The 16,611-nt window shown below is 38.9% G+C and overlaps 1 protein-coding gene across 1 annotated transcript; it reads right to left on the reverse strand.

Annotated features, from left to right (window-relative positions):
* Window positions 1-234: 234 nt before the first annotated feature.
* On the reverse strand, window positions 235-9,052 carry LOC147631097 (leucine-rich repeat receptor protein kinase HPCA1-like). Its single transcript, XM_086809429.1, has 19 exons — window positions 8,624-9,052; window positions 7,519-7,657; window positions 7,370-7,441; window positions 7,198-7,269; window positions 7,012-7,083; window positions 6,728-6,901; window positions 6,548-6,622; window positions 4,264-4,335; window positions 4,064-4,135; window positions 3,915-3,983; window positions 3,759-3,830; window positions 3,612-3,683; window positions 3,391-3,519; window positions 2,831-3,303; window positions 2,557-2,715; window positions 2,325-2,464; window positions 1,945-2,164; window positions 1,218-1,459; window positions 235-1,113 (listed from the first exon to the last, which is right to left on the reverse strand). The coding sequence occupies exons 1-19, from the start codon at window positions 8,739-8,741 to the stop codon at window positions 625-627; spliced, it is 2,931 nt and encodes a 976-aa protein (XP_086665555.1). The 5' UTR covers window positions 8,742-9,052; the 3' UTR covers window positions 235-624.
* Between the last annotated feature and the right edge of the window lie 7,559 nt (window positions 9,053-16,611).

The following is a 16,611-nucleotide window of genomic DNA, read 5'->3' on the forward strand; positions in this document are numbered from 1 at the left end:
TTTGAGTGAAACTCCAAATGAATTGTCCTTAAACCAACATTTTTTTCATAATTTAATCTAAATACTTCAAAAAAGCAGAATTCGAACTATGATAGTTAACCAAAGCAATCATTTTGACCTAACACAAAATGACTTAACGACCCCAAGACTAAACGCTCTAGGCCCAACCATTGCCTTCATTGAAATTGCTAACCTACCATTTCTCATTTCACAAAAGAGAGACAGGCGCACACATCACGAAAACCATGTAGCATATCGTAAACATCAATTATACAGAGTGAAGAGTTTATAGCCATGTACAACATGAAATACGGGTCGATCCCCTCCTAATAACCACAGCCAGTAATTTCTATCCTACATAACTCCAGATCTAATATACAAAGTAACAAGAGCTCAACAAGACAAAACAGAGAGTTACAAACCCTGTCAAAGTCTACAACATTAAAAGCATGCTGTTAAGACGTTCCTTAGCCAATCATGCAAATATGGCTCTTCTCATTCAGAGAAAGAGATGATGATGTCTACTTGTCACAAAATAGCCTTTGCACACATACACAAACCACCAATCCTTTAGTCAAATCTCACAAAAGTCCTACCAAATTCGATCAGTGCTAATCAAGGTCCTCATCTGGATCCAAAAGAGGGTGGGATGTTACTAGCACTGTTGGGAAACGAAGGATCCGAAGTGTCCCTAGAAGAGTGTATGAAATCTGAGTCGGATCCATAGGGATGGCGAGGATAGTGCCCTTTCGGTATTTCGATATTTGAAGACCCAGATTCAGGATAATCATGCCCAACCAGCTCCTCGAGTTGCTTCACTACCTCACCCATTGATGGGCGACTAGCGGCCGACTCTTCCACGCAAGAGAGGGCAATGCGCACAAACACATTAAGCTCACCCATGTCTTCATCTCTGATCCTCGGGTCCAGCATGGAGCGCAAAGCACTCAACCCACCTCTGTCTACCGCAGCCTTGACCTCCCGCACTACATACTTTCCATGCTCGATTGGAGCTCTAGCAGTAAGCATCTCAAGTAGCACAACACCATAACTGTACACATCACTCTTCTCTGTAAGCTGCTGAGACGTATAGTACTCTGGATCCAAGTATCCCTGCATAGAGAGACAGACCATTCATAGAGGATAGCAATCAACTACCTCGCTTGCCCACTGAAGTTAAGGTGAGAAGAGCATCATGTATTCACCCGACTACATACCAAAGTCCCTTTGACTTGCGTTGACACGTGCTGCTTCCCCGAGCCCTCCCCAGGTCCGACCTTCGACAAACCGAAGTCTGCCACCTTGGCAATTTTCTTCTCATCAAGAAGTATATTGGTTGATTTTATATCCCTGTGAATAATGGGCGGATTGACCAACTCGTGAAGGTACGTGATGCCTCTTGCAGCACCCAGGGCAATCATAAGCCTCCGTCGCCAATCAAGTGTCAAAGCACTACGTCCTGCAAGCATGTCACAAAAGCCGGTCCAGAAACAAAAATACTATATCCACGCATGCATGTATGCACACAGGCACGTATGTACATAAGCACGTATATGTTTATGCGTATGTATGCGTGCATATCTGTATGTACGTACGTACGTGTGCATGCATGCATGTCTGTCTATGTGTACGTATGTGTGTATGCACACAGGCACATATGTACATAAGCACGTATGCATGCATGCATTGCCTGTCTATGTTTATGCGTATGTATGCATGCATATCCATATGTATGTATGTATCTATATACGTACGTACGTACGTGTGCATGCATGCATGCCTGTCTATGTGTGTACGTATGTGTGCATGCATATGTACGTACGTATGCCTGCGCAGATGCAAATGCATGTATGAATGCATGCTCGCTCTGAGAACACAAGAATGCACACAACTGTAAACATTGGAAACAGGCGCTTGCTTCACCTAAAGAAGGAAGTATCTTACCCGTGAGAGAGTCTCGAAGACTGCCATGTGCCATGTACTCATACACAAGCATTTGCTCCCCTTGATCAAAGCAAAATCCAATCAAACTGACAACGTTCTTGTGATGCACACGAGACAAAAGTTCAATCTCATTCTTGAACTCTGTTGCACCTTGCATGGAGTTCCCCTGTGCCCTTTTGATTGCAACTTGCTCCCCGGTCACGATGATACCTCTGTAAACCTGAAAAACATCTAAAAATCAGATAAGGACTATACACTATGCTGGACTAAGGTAATTGATATATTATAACAGCACCTGCTAACAAGGCAAACAGCCCCCACATCACACACCCACTCACACGTGCGCACGCACACATAAAAATAAGAATAATAAGACTCACCTTTCCATAGCCTCCTGAGCCGACCTCATTGCTTTCACTAAAATTGTTTGTAGCTTTCTTCAGCTCAGCATATGAGAACCATCGAGCCCCTTTCAGTTTGGGGGCACCACCACTATCTCCTCCACTTCCTCCCCAAGAAGCTACATCCGAGGCAAGCAGAGGTATATAAAATGATTGTTGTAGACGCAACGATAAAGCAGTGGTAGTAGTAAATAATTAGAATTCATAGTACCAAAGGGCTTGCTTAGCTCCACTGCTTTATCTGCCCGCCGCTTCTGTAAACAAGCGAAGCCACCCACCGCAAGGACTGCCAGAAACAGCACTGGTATTCCCACCCCGATACCTATTTTCAAAGCAGTGCTTAATCCAGTCCCTGAAGTACTTACAGGCACTGCAAGGATGCCAAAATTAGTGCATAATCTAAAGCACGTAGCAAAGAATGATGACATCTTAGCATGGAAATGAAAAAACAGGTACAAGATCGAATGCAAAAGAAAGTATCTCACAATCATAGGCAGATGGAAATTGCTGAAACATAGGTGGTCCGAACCCAGGTGGAGAAACTCCGATCCTGCCTAATACATTAGACATTGTAATCACATCATCCCGACTCCAGCGTAGCGAGGTGCCATTGGGAAAGATTGCTATGGTAACAAGCAATTGAATTTGGGCATTGAAACCAGCAGAGGATATCACGACCTGCTTTTCATCAACTTTTAAATCCTTGGCAAGTTCCAAGATGAGTGTTTGGATGTGAGAGGCATTGCTAAGTGTAGTGAACAAAGGTGCTCGATAGGTCAGGAGGCCTCGATATGGGATTGCACAAGTGCACTCAAGAGGGTCCACTTCGTATCCCGACGGACAAGTATTGGAACAGGTGTTGGTCCCATAGCTGGGTGGTGCAGGTGGTGATGCATTGTCAGAGCACACCTTGGAAGAGAAGGTATTTGTATTTGTACAGACCGGATTGCCCTGTAACCTGCACTAGAATGTAAGTACTACCTCCTTCAATACAAAAGCCACACCATCAGCTTCGTGCATTTTGATACGCATTATAAATGCCTACCTAAGGTCTTTGTCGTAATTTCCCGGGTTAAGAAGTTCAATTTTATTATTCTCCATAGACACAAGCAAAAGCTGACCACCAGCCTTGCTGATATCAAGTGTTCCATTAATGGAATTATCTGCAAGCTTTCTGCAACATAAAAAAATCCCAACCTTCACAAAGGAGTCCTGCAGATGTTGATGGGAGACCTATAAACCTTTAAAAAATTACATCAGACTCACACTACGCTTAGAACAGGTAGCCCAAAGAAGGCAGCTGGAATCTGGCCCCTCACAGACATGCTTTGCATACCCCTACATAAACACGCGACCATCAGCCCTCAATCAAGTAGAAGACAATACATCACATTCAAAAATTGGCATGCTTACACGTCAGTCAGACTTTTCAGAGACTGCAACCAAGAGGGGAAATCCACATCAAATATATTACTGCCAAGCTCCCTGTTACAAGAGCAGAAATCCCATGAGAAAATAGAGCTAAATCGCGTGAGAATCCATAGACATCTTGAAACCTTGAATGCTTACAGGACACCCAGATTGGTCAGATTTGACAGATCAGGCAAAGCGCCACTAAGCTGATTCTCACTTAACTGCCTGCATGGTCCCAATTGTAAAATTTAGAAGCATTTCTTCAGAGATTAAGCCCAGAACCCTCAAGGAAAAGTTAATCTTACAGTTCAGTTAGGTTGGTAAGCTGACTGAATTGATCTGGGATTGTACCTCGCAATTTGTTGTCATTGAGCTTCCTAGTATGGAGATGGTCGGGGTAAAACAAGAGACCACCATACCATGAGTGAAAACATACACAAGAGTTGCACAAGAAACACTCCAGGAGGGGGATCAACTTGGAAGTTGGCAAAACCTGTGTACTCACAATATGAGAAGAGTTCCACACGATCCTAGCTCTCCTGGAATGGTACCCGACAATTGATTGGAATCAAGAAGCCTGTTCACATGACCACAAAGCAACATGGAGAGTGCCAAATATACAAATTTATACTATGGAGATCACTATACACCTTCCTCACACATCAACTGAGTTCTTTTTTTTGTGCAATCACCATCGACACTTGTCTTCTTAACAAGCTGCTCAGCAGATATGACCCATTTCATGAGATCGGTGTGCAGACCTTGTAGACGTAGTCTCGGGAAAATTTAAGGCCCACAGAATAGTTTGAGGGTGTAGTCTGGTAAACATGTTCAAACAATGTATACAAGGGTAGGTAGTGCTCATGCTTTGCCATTTGCAATATCACCTTCTTGTCGTTCTTGGTGGGGAGCTCTAAAAACACTCTTAGCCAATGATTTGGTGGCACCTCATTGAAAGTTAGACACCTTGAATCCTCCCCCTCAATATTGAGACCATACACTCTAGAAAAATCCTCTAAAGTCCTACAAAATTCTTTCAATGGCTCTGTCTCTATCTTTACATGCATACACAAGTGAGCGCGACATCAATATTGCAGAGATCATTACCATTGCATATTGTTAACTACTTCACTGGTTAACATGGTCTCACCCAACCAATCTACCATAAGCCATAAGGCCCAAGTTTGCCATTTTCGCCGCACATACCCTTCTTTTGTAAAATGGCACTAGACATTATAAAGCAACATAACCATGAATTTAATGCCAAATAGTAAAGTCACAAACATGGTGTGTATCCTTGCTTAAGGCTAAAACTAATGGCCTGGGACTACTCTTAATTTATGGCCGGCCAAGTGTGAACACTAGTCATTTGTGTAAGTCATTTTTGACATTGAGCAATACACATAGATTCCCTTGCAATAAAATACTCGTGAGCTCTCCCTCTTCTCCCTACCCTCTTGCTTGTGTTCTATTGAATCTTGCTTTCTTAATGTGCTTGCTTGATGGATGCTTGCTTAGATAAGTTTGATTCTAGGACCTCTCTTCCATGAGCTTCCTCTCTGTCCCTCTCTTGTGTGATTGATACATTGTGTAGGCAACCTTCTCTTATTTCCATCAAGGTGATTGAAGCTGTACCTTGACACCTTTGGCAAAAGAAGCATTTCGGTGTGACAATAGAGTGAGGACACACCGAACAAGCTAGCACACCCACGTCGAGAAGTTGCATTTGTGGCTCTAAAGGCAAGACCAAACGACACTTGTTTCGACAAAGATTAAGTTATGCTATTGTTTGAAACAAATCTGGTGTTGTCGATGGGCCTAGCCCAGGCTTTAGCTCCATTTTTCCATTCATTCCAACCTATTGGGATCATCTAATATTACCTGAACAAGTCAAACTTCGAAAAACATACCGTTATAGAGCTCTGGATGTGTTAGATTTGTTGTTTTTATTTTGTTTTGAAGCTTGTTTACATTAGGTCATTCTATTTTCATATTTGGAAGGGAAAAGCCTGATTATCTTGATGATTTGCATGATTTTGAAGCCCACAAGGCCATGATTGTGTTGCATTGAATCAAGAAATAGCCTTGCAATTGAACACATGAGATCTCTCCCTATTGAATCTTGCTTGCTTAGATAGGTTTGATTGTAGAATCTCCCTTGCATAAGCTTCTCCTCTCTATCAACCTTGTGTGGTTAATCCTTCGTGTAGACAACCTCTCTACCTTCACCCCTTTAGCAGAGGAAGCATTCCGGTGAGAAAACAGAGTGAGGACCAAACAACACTTGTTTCAGTAAAAGCTATGGTAAGCTCTTGTCTTGAACACACATCAATACTAGGAGATCATTAGGAACTATCCGCATGCCAACAAAGCGGTTAGCATCGACTACATCAACATTGTGGAGACCATATCCACAAGTCCACAACGTAATAAGTGCTAACTATAATGATAATAAGGAGATCATAACAGTGATATCAATTGCGTGTACCCACATGCCTACAACATGATGAGTGCTGATTACACCGTTACTATGAAGATCATTGGCAAGCACCCACTTGCCTACAACAGGGTGAGTGCAAGCTGGGTCAAAGTTAAGGAGACCATTTGCAAGTTCCACACCCCTGAAACACAAAGTCAGTATAAACTACAACCATACTAAGGTGATCTTTGCAAGTATCCACATGCCCACAGCATGGTGCGTGTACGAAATATATCTAAGAGTATCTAAATGCCCAAACAATCATTGTAAAACAAATTGAGATACCAAAATGCTGACCTAAAATACTTACAGGTGAATCAAATTCATGCCTGAATGACAAATAGGCGCTGGTATGGATCCAGAAAAACTATTGTTGTTCAAATGGCTACAACCACCCACATGAACAATTCTATCAGACACAAAAGCAGTAGGAGAGTTCTTGAAATAGACATGTGGTCACATTGAGAGGGAGGGAGCTACAAAATCTTACAAGTGTCTTGCATTTGTCAGATTGTCGAGACCTGCATTCACAATACTATTTCCATCGGAAGAGTAAGGAAGTGTGCCTTGCAGTTGATTGTTTGCAACATCCAACCAGTACAAGTTCTCCAGCAATCCCACCTCATTAGGAATCCCACCACTCAGAGAGTTTCCATTCAAGTACCTAATATAAAACCATGTCAATGCACATGGCTTATTTATTAATGAAGCAGAACACCAACCACAACAAATAGAAGTACATAGTGCTGCCCCCTTCGGTCAAGAAACACTTACAGGTAGCTTAAATTCTTTAAGTGTCCAAACTCTGATGGGATATTTCCATAAAAATAATTGAACTGCAGTACCCTGTTGATATAGTTTCCAGACACAATAGAGCCATCTCCTTTAGACGCCACAGAGTGCCCATCTAAGGAAACATAGTTAAAAACCCGAAAGACATGATAAGACTTGACAACTCACAACTCGCTTAGATGAGCAAGCTGCCCGATCTGGGTTGGAATCGGTCCAGTCAAGTTGTTGTACGACAAGTCCCTTCACAATCACATAAAAATACATCAAAATTGAGAGCACATAAAGGAGAGAAAATGGAGATACAAACTGTAGAAAGAAGGGCTTGAGAGAAAGGGTTTACAAAGTTTGTAGTGCAGTTAGGAAACCTATATCTGCAGGGAGCTCTCCAGCTAAACCAAGGCCAGATAGGAGTCTGCCAGGGGCACAAGATGGTATGTAAAAACCAATTTGATGGGAAGTGTTGAATGCAAGATATGAAGAGGGGCTCACATGGAGATGACCCTCTGTGGAGAGGAGTCATCACAGTTGATGCCGGTCCACTTGGAACCACATGGATCATTGCCAGTCCATTGAAGAGTGGCAACTGCGTCCTGTCCCCATGCTTGCTGCAATGCCCGCAACGCATTGACTGCACGCACCCACAAATCAACATTCCAACCTTACTACCTTCAGAAACCAACCACAATTGGCCAATCAACATACACGAACTCACAGCTGCTGCGGTTTCCTAAGATAAGTGTTTTGCTACCCAAAATACAATGTGAGGCCTTAAGCCTTCTCTGAGTATGTCTGGCGCTGTAACAACAGGTCCTAAGCTTTAAGGTCATACACACATTAGGGCTCAGTGTTATAGTAGCCCTCTTTTGTTCAGACTCACCTTTACAACTTCTACAAACATTAATGACCAATTAAGGTCTAGCACTGATTGATCTGTTAACCTACTAGGACACGATTTCCTATGGCAGGTTGGAGTAATTCAGTGAAGAAAAATTCCAAGGTTAAATGCTTTGCATTGAACTTTTTGAAGATGAGAAATCTCAAAGCCTGCCATGTAGTTCAATGACTCCTTCAAACGCAGAGAGTTATCTCCAAAAGGTGGAATAGGATGTCCAACGGGATGCTCCTGCTGTGTAAACCTCTAAATCCACTTATTAAACATCTAAATCCACTGCGATAACCTCTTAACCCGCTTGGTCACCTAATTGTTACTGTGTTGACCTCTTACTAGCCATAACCTCTTAATCCACTGTGTGTCGGGCTCTTATTCCACTCTGTTAGGCTCTTAATCCGGTGTGTAAAGATCTTGATCGACTGTGCTGACCACTTAATACACCGTGTTGACTACTTAATTCCCTGTGTTAAATTCCTAACCACTCTGTAGGTCTCTTAATACACTGTATTGAACTCCACTGTGTTGACGACTTAATCCACTCTGCTAACCTCTTCGTCCACTGTGTTAATCTCTTAATACATATTACCGTCTTTACAGACTGTGATAACCTCGTACTTCAGTGCGTTAACCCGTTAATCCTAGCAGGACTTGATTGCTGGATCATATCAGGAAAATCTCTTACAAAAGAACTGAAAGGCTCACCATCGTTACTATCCGTGGAGCATTCGGCAATCCACCATAGCCCAGAGACAGAGAGAGAAAACACAATGAAGGACCAGTTCTGCAACCTGGAAAAGCTCCGCTTTCTGTGCAGTCCCATGCTATCTCCTCTGTGGGTGTGTGGGTGTGTGTGTGTGGAGTTGAGCTTCAACCAGCTAGGCCCCCATGTAGTCTAGATACAATTATAGAGCTGTAGCCAAAGATCTCAATTGGTGATGGAGAAATATCTGGTCAGAGCAGAGCACATGGTATTTTGAGATGGAAAGCAGCAATCAATGAGAGTCTGTCTGATGGGTTCATGAATTTCTAGCCTAGTGGGGGCCGAAATTCGACCAAATTAAGTGATGAAACTGGCGGTGAGATAAGGCCAAGAGATAAGCATGGGCAGGACCCGGTCGAATTAATTAAAGTGCTGTTTAAGCGCGAGATTAGGCAGAAAACTAAGGATTAGAATCCAAAATTCGAGCTCAAGAATCTCCGGACGGCAAGGTTGCAAGCTGGCGCCTCGCTCACCTCCAGAGATAGCGGGGACCTCTAGATTTAGCCGGCTCTCCACGTTTGGTAACTATGCCCAACATGCCATTAAATGCTGTTGGACTGTCCAGGCTCATAAATGCTCTGTAGTACTATAAAACAACGACGTTGCTCAAATTTTTTGCCTCTATAAGATAATGTAATATACTACCCTCACGGTCCCTCAGTGCTCACATGTCAGAAATAAAATTTTTTTTCAGTAGCTGAGAAAAAAGGATGACCTTCAAGGCCAATCTGTTTTTATTGAAGAAATGCATAGATTAATTAGTTTTATAACTAAAACTTTAAAAAATTGAATCTTTAAATTAGGTAAAATTATGATCGGTTTTTCTTAATTTCAGCAGTGAAAATTACACTAAAGGATAGTTTTTTTTCAGACACTGGCTCACAAAGGTTTGTAGTATAATTGCCTCTACAAGATAATGTAATATGTACCTTCCTATTCACATAATCCGGTTTGTTAGGTTGAAAAGTTTGTAATGTAATTAATTTACATTTGTAGTGTATTTTTTTCTGTTGAAATTAGAAAATCCATGTTAGAATTCTACATTGCTTTTAATATGGGATAAAATTTGTACATAGGTTTGTAATGTAATTTAGGTTTTTAGTGTAATCTTTCTTATTGAAATTCAAAAATCCTAATTAGAATTCTACATTGCCTTTAATAATATTAAGCGAAGCATTGATGAAAAAAAAAATCAAGCATTGACCACCTTTACAATAACTTAAATTCAGTTGTGGCAGCCAACTGGCTCCTCCTCCACTTCGCTCCTCCACAACAACATACCTCTTCCAGCAAAAGAGAGAAAGCAGAGGGAAATGAAGAGAGACTAAGCCGTGTGCAGAAGAGACACAGAATGCATGCCCAAACAATAGCTAAAAGAAAAAGCGGCCAAAAAAAAAATTTCTAATATTTCATGCAAAATAATAAGGGTGTAGAGGCTAATTTCATTGACTTTTTTCGGTCGTTAATAATTAGATACCAAGATGAAACCTTTAAAAAACAATCTTTATCACATTTCGGTGCACTCACGGAATTTATTAAATGGAAATGAAAAAAAAACATTTTGGTGCCTTTAAAGTGGCCCCAAAATGTTTTCTTGGCACATTAATTAATTAATATGGCCCCAAAATGTTTTCATTATTCACGTAAAATGACTTTGATCAGAAGATGAAATATATAAATGGAAATTATATAAGGAGCATCATAGTTGATGTGTGAGGTTCAATTAAAAATAGTTTTGAGATGGTTTCCCATGACGCAATTGGCCGTCGGACCTGTATGGTCCTCATAGTTGATGCTCAGAAGATGAAATATATAAATGGAAATTATATAAGGAGCATCATAGTTGATGTGTGAGGTTCAATTAAAAATAGTTTTGAGATGGTTTCCCATGACGCAATTTGGCCTGGTCCCTTTGACTTCTTCCAAGTTTGACGCGAAATCTGAGGCCTTTAGTTGCTATTTTTTGACGTTGCTTTTTGCACCCCAAAAAGGACAGGATGCTTTTGAAGGGTCACGATTTTGAAGAAAATGCTTGTCCACATACATCTCTTTCAGTCCAATAAATAATAGTCCAATCCACAAAAGGATTGGTGCACGGGTTCAATAAAAAATAGTTTCCCAAACACTTAAATACACAATTGTATTTTATTTTGTAATTATCTTAATATAAAAAATTATTGATGTAATAAATGTTCTCCAATAAAATGTAAGAAGGACATGTTAAAAAAATTGCCCTTCACATTGAAAGGGAGTAATTGAAGCAAACCTTGTCATAAAAGAGGGTGAAAAATGTAACCATGCTAAAAAGAAGGGCATGTTAAAAAAAAATTACCCTCCACATTAGAAGGGAGTAATAGAACCAAACCTTCACAAAAGGACATTTATATAATCAATATATATATAAAATTTTATATACACACATTGTAAATAGACAAGTATATCATCATGAGTTTACTCATTTTTTAAGGTACATATGCTTGAAAATTATTGGTTCTATTTTGAAGTTCTTATTCAAAAGTTTAAAAAGAATTGTATTTATGTTTGTTGGAAAAACTAAAAAATACCATTGATTTGCATTAACCCATTAGAAATTTTACCCTTCTTAGACCTTCCCACAAAACAATGGGCCCCACTTGTAGAAATGCCCACTTGACTCATGGTGGCATTGCCCACTTGACTCATCGTGGCATTGCCCACTTGACTCATGACATTATATTGAACTAGTGTGCATAGTCCTGCTTCACATGTCTTTTGAAACCTCCAAATTTAAATTCTACCCGAACCTCCTCCTCCCCTTCTCAAACCTTCAAATTCTTGCCATGTGGCAACGTTGTGAAACTCTTCCTTTATATAATTTCGAGATATAGAGATAGAGATATAGAGATGAGACATGACATTGCCCACTTGACTCATAACATTAAAAGTTTCAGCACATTGCTTTCCTCCTCTTGGATTTTGAAAAATCTGATTAGACTCCTCCCATAAAAAAGGAGATGATATAAATAAATGAAAAAATGTATGCCTTTATTGCATGATTTGTTTATTTATCCAAAAGGGAAATGTGTATGTTTTTGCCAAAGTTCCTGAACCTTAGTTTCAAGGCCATAAGAACAAACCAAAAAATAGCTTTCAACTCCTTAAATGAGGGTGTAACACTAGGTCCTAGCAAGTCCAATAACTAGATATTTTGGAATTCACTTGCATTTTAAGGAGATGAAAGCACCTTTCCATACATAATTGTGAAACATTTTCTTTCCCAATAGTCTAGCTTGGAAGTAAAAAAAACAAAGTAGGGTTTAGTATTTTCATCTATATCTATTGTAAATCAAAGCAGATAGACCCTTTTATTTCCCTATTTTGTGTGAAACAAAATATAGGGGTAACTTGACTAATACAACAACATTATTTTCTTGATTGCGATGGTACGCTACTATATTCTTTTGATTTTTTCGCTCGTAGAAGAATGCACACTATTTTTTGCCTTGTCATGGTATGCTATTATATTCTTTTGACTTTTTTGCTCGTAAAAGAATGCTTTGACTATATCATATGAACCTTCAATTACATCGTTCCATTACAATATTTGATCATTTTGTCTAAAAGTCAATTTGTCCACATATAGTGGAGTTTTACATATGTAAGCTTGCATTGAGTACTTTTCACTTTCTTTCCCTCTTTTGGTTGAGTCTTGTTACTTCCTAATAGTGATTTTGCTTATTTGTACATTCCATGGAGTTCTTGAGTTCAAAAGTTCTTTATTGAGTACTTATTAGTTTCTTTCCTCCTTTTGTTGACTCTTGTTACTTTGTATTAGTGATTTTGCATATTTGCACATTCCATGGAGTTTGGAAATTCACAAGTTCTTTATCAGGCACTTGCTTGTGGGTTTTGTAATAAGAGGTGTGAGTGTATGGAACAAGATTGAAGCATTTTACATTGTATAAAATTCATGCATAAAGATTTCTTGGGGGTGTTTACTTTAGAACGTGTATGATAGTACTTGAAGAAGTATTTATTTTTAAGAATTTCAAAAATATATATACATGTAGAGGTGTTTTCTTTATAAAAAATGTGAAAGGATCCATAAGTTTAGTTTATAAAGGAGTTCCTCCAATTTTTATGAGATAATTTTAATCCTACATACACCCATGAGAGCCTCTCCCCGCACCCTAACAATGTCATTGATAACCCATAGGTAAAAGCAATGTCAAACTTGGGTTCTCCCCTTGAAACGTTGATGTTGAAACCACTACACTACATGGTGATTTGATAAAAATATTTCGTTTTTATTTACAGAAGTGGTATAATTAAAATGATAAACTCACAAATAAGGGGTTCTAATATATCTTTTGATTATAATGAAAATGTCAAAACTCACAAATAATGGGCTTCTCTTATATGTTTTAAATGCACATGATATATAGAATTTTCAAGTAGTGGAAGCCTCAAAGAGAGCTTCTCCTTAATAATGGATTTTTTTCTTGCTTAAAGACTCTTTAAAAAGAATCCCACTCAAGAAATTATTGCAAAATGTATTCTTAGTGTAAAAATACAAATTGACGTCATGGTCCTTCATGGGCATTAAAGTTGAAGGTTATTTGATCAAACTCTTAAGGAGCTGTATGTGCGCGAGAAAAAGAAGTGTTACTTGCCATTAACTTAAGTGTTTACACGCTACATATCTACATAAATAGCTTAGCTTTGCAAGTCAATTCAATCTCAAATTTCTCATAAGGGTCTCACTTCTAAGAAACCTAACACTAAGTAACTGGTCGTATTATGCAACCCTATGCATGTATGTTTAATGCATTAGAAGTGTCACTTGGATTTGTTGCCTTTGCCCCTCAATGTTATAATGAATGGAGATGCCATGGCTTACCAAATTGCAAAACCCCAAGAGTGGCACTGTGTGTTTTTCTTAAACTAAATAAAAAATGGGGACTTCATGAAGCGAGAGGCTCTTGGATTCCAATGTTAAAAAATTATGAGGTATGATTTTAAGTCCTAAGCTCAAGTCATTTAGATGGCTTCTATTGCATCATGGCCTTGAAGTCAAGCATAGAGCTAGATCTTTTATTTTTAACAAACTCATTTATTTAACATGGTGTTAGCATGATGAATCTATCATGCATCTATTTTGAAGTTGTTATAAGTCAAAAATGGTAAAAAAAATGTTTTTTTATTAGAAGCCATATTGACTTTTATTTAAATGGCATGTTTGTATATTAATGAAAGGCTACCTAGTTTGTATATTTAAATTAGAAGCCATATTGACTTTTATTTAAATGGCACACTTGTATATTAATGAAAGGCTACCTCTCAATCAAGAAGATTGGGCTATATTTCAGTGGTATAACATGGTTTATAATATGGGCTAGAAGAAATAATATCATGTTTAGCATATATAAAGTCAATGGTTTATACTATAACAAAATTATTTATCTACTAGAACTAGAATGTGGACTTAGCAAGGAAGATAACATTGCTTTAGTTCCTTAATTAAACTTTGGAGAATGTTGCTAAAAAAGATAACATACCTTTAGTTCTAAATTAAACTTTGGAGAATGCTACTAATAAAGAAGATGCAATCATGTTTAGACCTTATCTTAATTGGATTTGGCCATGCGTTGATATTTTGTCCGCAACATTTGTTTGAAATTCTAGAACAGTTGGGTGGTTAGTAACTTGATATTTTGATCCATAATGTTTGCCTAAAATTGTGAATACTTGGGTGCTTAGCAACTTGTCTAAGTGGGCTTTATCATAGACTCTTGGCTCTAGTCAATTTTTTTGCTACAAGAACTTGAATGGGTGACAATTGGTGTCCAATTGCTTTAGTGCCCATAATGTTGGAGGTGTAAATCTCACATTTGTAATGGGTATTATAAAGATAGTGAAAGATGTGTCATGTATCACATGCAAATAAGGAGTGGAAGAAGAGGAAAGGACATATATAGTCGAAAGGGTCCCCTGCAATCTTCCACTCCCTCAAACAAGCTTCTCTTTTGTGGAAGGAATGGAAAGTTGGCCAAGCAAGGTGGGGACCTTACTCTAGACCATAGGAAGGCACATGTGGCCAGCTCTATCGACCTTATGGCACAGTCCCATGCACATAATGTGGGTGCCAGAAATTCTTGGTTTCCCAAGATGGCATTAGAGCCTTGGTATAGGATCTTGGTCCACTTCCCATGCTTGATTTTGGGGGGGGGGGGGCGTTGGAGGTGTAAATCTCACATGGGTAATCAAGATTAGAGGATGATGAATAATGTGTCAAGTTATTCCACATGTAAAGAAAGCAAGAAAGATGAATGGATGTATATAGTCCAAAGGATCCCGTACTATCTTCAACTCTCAGAGCTCATCGTTAAGTGGAATGATGGTTAGGCGAGGTAGCAACCTATCTAGAAATGCTAGCCTCTCTTGCTCCCATGTAGGTGTGTGCACCTCCTAGGTGCTAGTGCCTGGCAAAGAGTGGGCCATGCGATGCACATGTGGCTAGCTATCGATTTTTTATGGTATGGCCTCATACACATCACTAGCATACATCACTAGCATGTTGTCATTCCTAATACATAGTGTAACCCCTTTGTAACTACTTTGAGTGTAATATAAGTATCATAATATATAGGAAACTACTTTGAGTGTAGTGTAAGTATCATAATATGTAGGAAACAAATAGCTCCAAAATGAAAAGATAAGGGTAGTATATCATATATTTTGGTGGTGTAATATAATCTTTTCTCCAAGTATTTACGTAAGCTCTCTCACTTAAATAAAGACATGTAAATTACACAATCAAAATTGGCACTTCACCATAGCATAGCATAGGGAACAAAAATACTCAACAACACCAAGGACAAAAGCATCGGGTGCAATATCCCCCGTGATGTGTGTGGCCTCTCTCTCACAATGCGGTATTTTAATCGTATTCATATTTTTAGCCCATAAAGCTATAAATATCACCTATTCGAATTTTTAGCTTTTGCTTTCTAATAAATAATTTTATCCAAAGTTTTAAGGTTTTCACATGATAAAACCATGGCCAACAACATATACAAATGGACCAATGCTTACAAATTCACTTGTTTTTACACACACATTAAATTATCTTGTGCACATACGCACGTAAACTCTAGCCACAAAATATTCAATTAAATGCTAATATAAAAATATTCAATTAAACTCTAGCCACAAAATATTCAATTAAATGCTAATACAAAAATATATTAATTAACACGTGATCTTCGTCTTCACACCACTGCTCAGTCCACCATTCATATAACATGTCAATCGGTACTCTCGCACAATGTGACACCTCAATCAGTATCCCGCACATCTGACCACATATACTCATAAACATGATCCACATTAGTTAAACAATCAATTGAAGTCACATTAATTAATCCCAACGTTGTCTTGAGAAATAGGCAACCATAGTGTCAAACCACTCATACCCACTAGCACAGCACACATGGGTATCCCTAATATAAATTAAGAAATGAAATTCCTAATAGCACAAGAGTGATTTTCCATAACATTCCCTCTTGTTTAGGTTGCCAAATATCCTCAGTTGCATAAATCTATGAGAGGATGGCTTTATGATTAGTGTGAAAACCTTAATCAAGACATATTGTAAACATAAAACAGTCAAATCAAATGTGAAAAGATGCAGGGGAGAAGAGAGCTTGAGCTCTTGCAAGCATACACACACACTCACACAAACCCTAGAAGAGAACACACAAGGTGAGAGACTGAAAATTCTTCTTCTTCTTCTTCACACTATAAAAGAGTCTACAAAGAAGATAAAGTGACTAACACACATATCATAGAGTATATACAAGCGGTCCATAATGTGAACACGCTAAGTGGAGTGTATAGGTGTGGACTAGACGGTGTAGTCCAGCCGTATAATCTTTGGGCGAAGATATGT

Source organism: Cibotium barometz, chromosome 15 (genome assembly GCF_041138505.1).
Source record: "Cibotium barometz isolate CiBa-2024 chromosome 15, ASM4113850v1, whole genome shotgun sequence".
Lineage (NCBI taxonomy): Eukaryota > Viridiplantae > Streptophyta > Polypodiopsida > Cyatheales > Cibotiaceae > Cibotium > Cibotium barometz.

Excerpts from the sequence above, each read along its gene's own strand:
- LOC147631097 (XM_086809429.1), bottom strand. The coding sequence starts at position 8,741 with ATGGGACTGCACAGAAAGCGGAGCTTTTCCAGGTTGCAGAACTGGTCC. Across the intron at positions 4,136-4,263 it reads TGTGGAACTCTTCTCATATT|GAAGCTCAATGACAACAAAT; the intron begins GTGAGTACACAG and ends TCTCCATACTAG. Across the intron at positions 3,984-4,063 it reads CTTACCAACCTAACTGAACT|GCAGTTAAGTGAGAATCAGC; the intron begins GTAAGATTAACT and ends GGGACCATGCAG.